Here is an 8263-nt window from a genome sequence, read left to right as displayed (position 1 = left end):
CTGAGCTTTCATGACTCGTTCCGGTGGCATATTTAGCTAGCCACGCCTGTTTATCGGCATCCGCTCCAGAAATTCCTCCTGTTGCAATCTGGTTTGTGCGCGCCAAGTTATTGCAGTCCGGCACGTATGTGCACACGTATCCATGTGGGATCTCTTTAGGCGGCTCTTGCAGGAACTGGTAATCGCCAGGATCGCCCCCAATCTTGTAGACGACGTATGCCGGTGAACCCGGCGGCTCTGGAGCTGCAAGCGCGAATGGCAGCTGCGGTCTGGTTTGGAATGGTATCTCTCCCTGGTGAGCTCCTAGGGCAGGCCCTGACGGAGAGTACTGATGCTTCATGATTTCCTGAACCACGCGAACCGCAATGCGCTCGAAAGCGTTTACCAGGCTCTCAGAATGACGGTGTAGAGAATGAGCCACCATGTAATTAACTTCCTGGCGCAGAGCTCTGGTGCGTTCTTCTGAAGGGGTAGACAGATCCACTTCATCGAGAACGCCTTCAGGTGAGAACCCTTTCCACCTAATGCCATGTTTACGGGTCCTCTCGAAAGAGCCGATGAGATCGGCTTCGAAGACAGCTTTAATCTCATCATATTTCTTCTTGTGCTCCTCAGGCAGTTCTTCGTACGTGATTGGTACCTCCGCCATCTCAGCTGCAGATGTCGACGCCGTTGCTGTAGAAGGTCCCACCGGGCGTGCCAGAATGTGTTTCCTGCCAAAACCCACCGGCGAGCAGCGACAAGCAACACGAAGAGCCGGGAGGCTCCCAGAACTGCTGGTGGGCCCTGGTCCCTCGGGTAACGGCCCGCAAAACTCCGGCACACGTCCTGGCTGTTGCGAGGGCGTGCCACCTGACCTATACCTGGTCAGGAAGGTGATGGATTGCTTCAATTATTTTCTGCATGGCAGACACGTAAACATTAAATCCGAGCCTCGACCGGCTCTCAGGTTGCCCTGTGAATCGGCTCAAGGAGCCGATCGACCCATGGTTCGTATTGGATCTACGATAACATGGGGGTCCTGCTTTATCAAAACCAAGTTAAATCGACCTACGACAGTCTAGGGTTTTCACCGCATAATTGGAACGTCCTACACGTAGTTGAGCCTGGCAGATACGAAAGATAACAGAAAAAACTAGTCCTAGAAAAGGCCTAAAAACCAACATAGAGTCGATTCCCGGAACAACTCCTCTAGGATCGGCAAACCATACCTTACGCACTACTGGATCATTCAACCCGTTTGCAAGGCCTAACCATGCGGATATCAAACTAATCCTTGGAGAACAAGGAACAACTATAACAGATCAGATCTACTAGATAAAGACCAAGCAGGTTGCTACCTTTACACCTAAGATAGGTGCAAAGGCAGCTAGATATGTAGGGGTAGCCTAACTAAGCAAACATATCAAAAAAGTATCGATGTTAGCCCCAACACATCCATGATAACGGTGTTACTCGCCATCAACAAGGCTTCAGTACGAGCAACACAAAACAACGAATAAACTCTGCCCAGATCGCAAGATGCGATCTGGGCAGCATGACGCTTACCCGGAAGAAACCCTCGAAACAAGGGGTGGCGATGCGCCTAGATTTTGTTTGTTGTGAACGTGATTGTCTTCTTTTCTCAATAACCCTAGGTACATATTTATAGTCCGTGGACTTTCTATCTTTGGAATAAACCTAACTGTGTACGAACCAAACTCTATCTCTTAATTCTAACTGAAACGTAATCTACCATAATGTACAGATACACGGGCAATCTAGCCCAAACTCTCGCAGGAGGCCGATTCCGAAATACTTTATGTGCATATCCTCTAAGCCCATCTCAATCACGGCCCAACTCCCAATGTGGCTAAAATCCGGCTATAACATGACCTCGAGTGCCATGGTTGCTGGCACCCAACGAGTCGGGCGGGATTTTACCTCTAGACTCTGAACGAGCACAGACCACCGGAGAGAGGGACGCCGCCCACGCCCAACGAAGCATGCCCTGCCGCCCGCCCGGCCAGAGGCATGCCAACATCACCACCTTCAACCCGGAGCCGCCGCTCCGACCTCCACGGTCGAGTCAGTGTGGATCAACCCTCTTCACCACAACCCGACACCATTCGCGAGACGCTGAAACCGGCGCGATATCTTTGTATCTTTTTTTTTCTTTATTGTTATTTCTAACTCATATTTATGAGATAATAAAATATCGCAAAAGCTATACCAAAAATTGGTTCACGTAGAATAATAAAAGGGGTTATTCATGTTCATCCTAGTTTCAACAGTACCATCATAACTGTTACAAACCCACAGGGTCGCCTGCAGGAGCCAGCCGCGGCGGCCCTCCAAAAACAAGGGGGTTCCGGGTTAAGCCAAACCTCCGCATAAACAACTGGATTTTCTACCAACAAGCCTCGCCCAAGCGGCATAGTGAGCGAAGATTCAAGGGGCCGCCGAGGATTTTGGTTAATCTTTACATGGTCTCTAAGAACCGGTTTGTGTAGTCCATTTGTATTTTCCATCCACTTTCCACAATCATCACAACTTAGCACAAAACGTTGGATCTAATTTACCGTTGTCACTCATCTCCCCGCCATGTGGAAAAATTCAAACGAAATGAAATTTTACCTTGGAATTGATGCGGACAACAACAAGTTCTTTGGTTTTACTGTAATAACGTTGCGGTCCGCCCGCAGCTGCGCGAAGAACTCAGTTTCGTCGACGACGTCTTGAGGGGAGTTCTCGCGCCACGCTGCCATGACATGCTCGTCCGCCTCGATGATAGCGAGCGGCGCTAGCGCAGCCTCTCCTCATCAGTGACAAGGTGCGGTGGGAGTACCCACATCTCCGCTTGGGGGTCGAAGCTCATGTCGTGGAACTTCATGTCACGACGCGGATGGCCGAGCCGCCACGTCACCGTGTCGTAGGCGCGCGGCCTCGTGAGCGGTCTCAAAGGTGCCAAGGGTGATGCGGTCACCAGCGGCACGGATCTCGGCGTAGAAGTTGCCTGCTAGCCGGAGGTGCACGCCGCGGTAGCCGGATGAGCTGTGGCATCTTGTTTTCCAAAATGTAGGTCATGTATGCCGAACAGTGCGGAAACGATAGATGTTTCCATTCTACAATTCCTAGACCACCCAAACGCTGGTATTTGGGGCACGAGTTTCCAATTCCGAATTCCACGTCTGATTCTCTACATCCAAACGGAGAATTAGTGTATGTTTCTTGCAAATATGCAAATGGATGGTGGGGTCTCTCATTTGCAGAATTAGTATTACTAGGCAATAGACACCGACTGACGCAAGCCGTGATGTAATGGCCTCACCAAAGCACCAACCTACGGTCCTACAGCAAAGTTTTTTATAAGAGAATAAATTAAGGATTAATATGGCTTTTGAGCCATGTGGTCTGAATTCAACGAAGTTTAGTAGTACAGTAGGAGCCAAATGGACTTTGGTGCAGCATGTGACGTGATGCGCTCCGGATTCTCTAACTTGGTTAAGCCAAGTCAGAGAGCTACAGTATCTCTAACTTGGTCTGATTTCTAACCGCTGGATCGAAAACAAACACCTCAGATCTCATGCTACAGTACAGCTACAGGGTCATGGTCACAGTACCAGCTACAGGATTGTTTTGCTATAGTACCATCGACACAGTACTCGCTACAGTTTTCAGCTATAGTCCCTAGATCCTGCCCTCCATTTGCGATCCAATGGCTCATGTGCCTAGTCAGGGCACTGTACCTCTCTAACTTGGTGAAGCCAAGTCAGAGAAGCTGCGCCGGACGTGATGTGATGAATCAACGGAGGATGCTCAACATTCAACATTATTTGTTCATAGAATGTCCATGTCCCTCATCTTGCTAGTATTTGGCAAATTACTGTACCCGGTCGTGTAAAGGTTTTTTTGTGGCTCCTTAGTCAGAATCGTCTTCTCACCCGAGATAACCTGTCGAAACAGCATCATATACATGACGTTACTTGCCTGTTTTGCAATGAACCTGAATCGGTACATCATTTATTCTTTGACTGTGTGGTATCTAAACGTATTTGGAATATGCTTGTTGATCGTTGTCATGGAAAATCTATTGAGAACACTGAATCTTTGCATGAAACTTGGTTGCTTAATAATTCTATTCTCAGTATTACTACTGCTGCATTTTTATGGGCTTTATGGAAAGTTCGGAATGATCTCTATTTCCAGGGAAAACAATGGTCAAGTATGGTGGTGATCTGGGATCGTGCGACTTCACTTCTCAGAAGATGGGCACCACTGCTCAAAGAGACACAATCCCGCCTAATGGAGAGAAATCTGATGTTGCTGGAATACAAGCGGGGTAAATTACTGTGGATTGCATGGTGGACCTGAAGTCGGATGCGGAACGCAGTCAATTCCTGATTGCCAACACTAACTGGTTCAAGCCAGCTTAAGTTTGCTTCGTTTAGAAAAAAAGCTTGCGTATCTGCTTTTAATTTTCTGTAACAAAATTTGCAATCCTTTGCTATACTGGGAGAGCGTAGTCTACTTCCCCTCGCAGACTAACTTGTTACTGCTAGTCTCGTTTCAATGAAAATGGGACCGCGGGGTTTTGGCCCCCCTATTTTTTTTTTCTTAAAAATGTCGGAAGCAACATAAGCACAAGAAACAATATTAGTTAGGCCTCGCTTAGCATTTATCCTGAGGGAAAATGTCGCATCTTCTTTTCCAGAAATGTAGGTCATGTATGTCAAGTTTAGCTCGTGCGATTCTGAAAAACAAAGAAATATGAAAAGTATAGAACTCCGATGTCATGGCCATTTCAATCCTACATGATTCTCGTATGCACCAAGTTATTTTGATTTCATTACACAAGACGCAAATGATTCTTATCGAGATATTTCAATGGATGTCTTTAAAGGATATATTCCATGAAAAATTCGTGTGAGTTTTGATCATACAAATGAAACAACTACCATAAGAAAAAGTTCTAAGACCTTTATTCCTCCAACATCCCGGCAGCTACAATGCCCAATAAATATATTACGAAGCATATTTCATGATATTTTTAATGATGTTGATCTGGTAATTTGAATATTCATATTTATTTTATAAATTCGGTCAAAATTTAAAATAAATTAAATTTCTCAGACTCGTTCGTCTGATAAAGAGGAGGAACGAAAGCGGAGTGACGAACCGGCCGCAATTGGTGGTTGTTTCTTTCTCAGACACAAGCTAAGAATGGAAGGACACAGAACTTTATGCCTCGTTGTCAACTGTATGATGCTACAAAATGTTGTAACGTCCTGGTCGGTTACAATATGAAATGCCATAATCTTCTTCCATGCTTACCTCACCTATGATGTATACGATCAATGATGGGGGCTTAGCAGCCGGATCCCCGGAGTCAGGCAGCCACCACTTACCACTTATGGGCCACACGACCGTCCAGTCACACTCTCACTACATCACCTTCAAACTACAATACCATATGTCCATGATTTGCGTATCATCTATAAATGGATACGCTGCCCCCATGATCGCCTCCACTTAACCCCACTCATCATCTTCTTCTTCCTGCTGGTCGATCACTCAAGCTAGCAGCTGCCGCCATTGATCATCGGAGCTCAAGCTCAAGAAGCTAGCGCAGCGATGGAGCCCATCCCTCTCCTGACGCCGTACAAGATGGGCCAGCTCGACCTCGCCCACAGGTAACCATCCTATTCTGGTCCATCTTTGCAGCCACCTGACGCCTCACATACATGCACGCGTGTACAGGATCGTCCTGGCGCCGCTGACGAGGCAGCGCTCCTACGGCAACGTCCCGCAGCCGCACGCCGCCCTCTACTACGCCCAGCGCTCCACCCCCGGCGGCCTGCTCATCACGGAGGCCACGGGCGTCTCCGACACGGCGCAGGGGTACAGCGACACGCCGGGGATCTGGACGCCGGAGCACGTCGATGCGTGGAAGCCCATCGTGGACGCCGTGCACGCCAAGGGCGCGGTGATCTTCTGCCAGATCTGGCACGTCGGGAGGGTGTCCACCTTCGAGTTCCAGCCCGGCGGCGCCGCGCCGCTGTCGAGCACGGACAGGGGGATCGGGCCGCAGACGAGCTTCGATGGGCACATCGAGCACTTCTCGCCGCCGAGGAGGCTCAAGGTGGAGGAGCTTCCCGCTATCGTCGATGACTTCAGGAAGGCCGCCAGGAACGCCATCGACGCCGGTACTTATTAAGTTCACCTTCCTGATCGCCTTGCATGCATGCTCTGCAACTACTCTGAATACTCTTGCTTCTGCTCTGTTTTCCTGAACATCTATTAGTGTTATTTTTACATATTTTTCGTTCGTTGGAAAATAGTTTCAGAATTCATATTGCTATCCACAACGTGTACATATAATAGTTTCGGGCCGTGTTCATATCTAAAACATCATGTATTCTGCAACACGGCTCACTATGACGTCAATGGCGTGGCAGGCTTCGACGGCGTGGAGATCCATGGCGCGAACGGGTACCTCATCGAGCAGTTCCTCAAGGACAGCTCCAACGACCGCACCGACGAGTACGGCGGCAGCCTCGAGAACCGGTGCCGGTTCGGGCTTGAGATAGTGGACGCCGTCGTGAAGGAGGTTGGTGGGGACCGCGTGGGCATCCGCCTCTCCCCATTCACCGACTTCATGGACTGCCACGACTCCGACCCTCATGCCCTCGCGCTGCACATGTCCACCAAGCTCAACGACCACGGCGTCCTCTACCTGCACATGATAGAGCCGAGGATGGCCATCGTGGATGGTCGGCGTGTTGTCCCGAAGCGGCTGTTGCCGTACCGGGAGGCGTTCAAGGGGACCTTCATCGCCAACGGCGGGTACGACCGCGAGGAAGGGGGCAAGGTTGTGACCGAGGGGTACACCGACCTGGTGGCCTTTGGGCGGCTGTTCCTCGCCAACCCGGACCTGCCCAAGAGGTTCGAGGTCGGCGCGGAGCTGAACAAGTACGACCGGATGACCTTCTACACCTCCGACCCCGTCGTCGGCTACACCGACTACCCCTTCCTCGGATGATCATCCATGGAACTTCTTCCTTTCGCGTGATTAATTCTAGTAGTGCGTGTTGGCACTGGATGTATGTGGAAGTGGGCTTTTGCTTCGGTTTCCCTCCCTTTTCAAACTTTGGTTCCAGAATCTCATGATACCCTTTTATGGCCTAACTTATTCCTTCATCTTTAGTGGTTGGGAGGGGGAGGGGAGAACACCGAAGCACACCTCAAGTGCAAGTGTTGTGTTTTATCCAACAATCATGCCCAGCCTGTGCTTGTTGAGTTATCATGCATTGTGCTTATTTTATATGGGATTGCTAATTCTCGGCCGGATGAAAAATATCATAGAGCTTGACCAAATCCTCAGGTGCTAGATTGTTGTTTTGATTCATGCTTGCGACTGGAATTTTTTTCAAGATGCACAATGGTCGCAACTGAAAAGTCGATGGTTGATGGTTGTTTTCAGTTGCCATTGATTTACTTTATCTTTTTCACTGGTTGAATTCAGTTGCATCCTTGGTGCCACCAAGATTTTATTTCTGTAAGGTGGGTGACTCAGTTTGTCCAAAATTTAAGTTCGTTCAGTTACATTCTATTATAAATAAAATTAGATTAAAAAGTAGGTAAAATCAGTAGGGCAGAGCCCAGCAATCCAACCGTGGCACACGGTCAAAACAATAATGTTGTACATACGGGCAGCTTCCTACGGAAAGGATCCTGTGCCAGACGCGTGAATCTCACGTTCGTGCACAACTTCTTTCCTCAACTGCCAAACTTGTTTGCTTCAGTCTCACTGCTCAAAGTTGTGTCCGTAAGTGAGTCCATAAAATATCTGTCGGTGTAGCATTACTGCAGGCAAAAGGGTTAAAAATAAATTTACTAGTACTTACTGTATAAAAAGAGCCCGTGCACCAAGCTGGGCCGAAAGCTATCCATTTTGATTAAAAAAATGCAAGGCATCCAATTTTGTCTTTTGTTTTATTATTATTAGTATGGTAGGCCTTCTAATTTTTTCATTAGTAGTTCTTTGGTATTTTTACATTGTCTTTTATTACGTCGTATTAATACAACATATTGTTGCTTCGGGTTTTCTTACCTTGTAAATGTGGCGTGTCAGGCTGACATGAGCTCGATCCCGCTCTGCCACTGAAAATCCAATACACAAATGCTGAACTCAAAAGGGATCGAGATGAACAAGATTATGCTAGTCAACCGTAATGCCAAACACAGCCTAAAACATGTAGGATTGCTACTGCTACGAATAATT

The 8263-nt window shown here is 48.2% G+C and overlaps 1 protein-coding gene across 1 annotated transcript; it reads left to right on the top strand.

Moving 5' to 3' along the window:
- The first annotated feature begins 5487 nt into the window (after positions 1-5487).
- Positions 5488-7356, top strand: LOC127341275 (putative 12-oxophytodienoate reductase 5). The gene is made up of 3 exons (XM_051367164.2): positions 5488-5672; positions 5740-6185; positions 6438-7356. Exons 1-3 carry the CDS (start codon positions 5614-5616, stop codon positions 7019-7021), a joined length of 1089 nt encoding a protein of 362 aa, XP_051223124.1. The 5' UTR covers positions 5488-5613; the 3' UTR covers positions 7022-7356.
- Positions 7357-8263: the final 907 nt, after the last annotated feature.

This window comes from Lolium perenne, chromosome 1 (genome assembly GCF_019359855.2).
Source record: "Lolium perenne isolate Kyuss_39 chromosome 1, Kyuss_2.0, whole genome shotgun sequence".
Classification (NCBI taxonomy): domain Eukaryota; kingdom Viridiplantae; phylum Streptophyta; class Magnoliopsida; order Poales; family Poaceae; genus Lolium; species Lolium perenne.
The sequence above is the reverse complement of the archived record's forward strand: the minus strand, read 5'-3'. Positions and strand labels throughout refer to the sequence as shown.

Coding starts and splice junctions, on each gene's coding strand:
- LOC127341275 (XM_051367164.2), top strand. CDS start 5,614: ATGGAGCCCATCCCTCTCCTGACGCCGTACAAGATGGGCCAGCTCGAC. Junction 5,673..5,739: donor CAGCTCGACCTCGCCCACAG/GTAACCATCCTA, acceptor ACGCGTGTACAG/GATCGTCCTGGCGCCGCTGA. Junction 6,186..6,437: donor CAGGAACGCCATCGACGCCG/GTACTTATTAAG, acceptor ATGGCGTGGCAG/GCTTCGACGGCGTGGAGATC.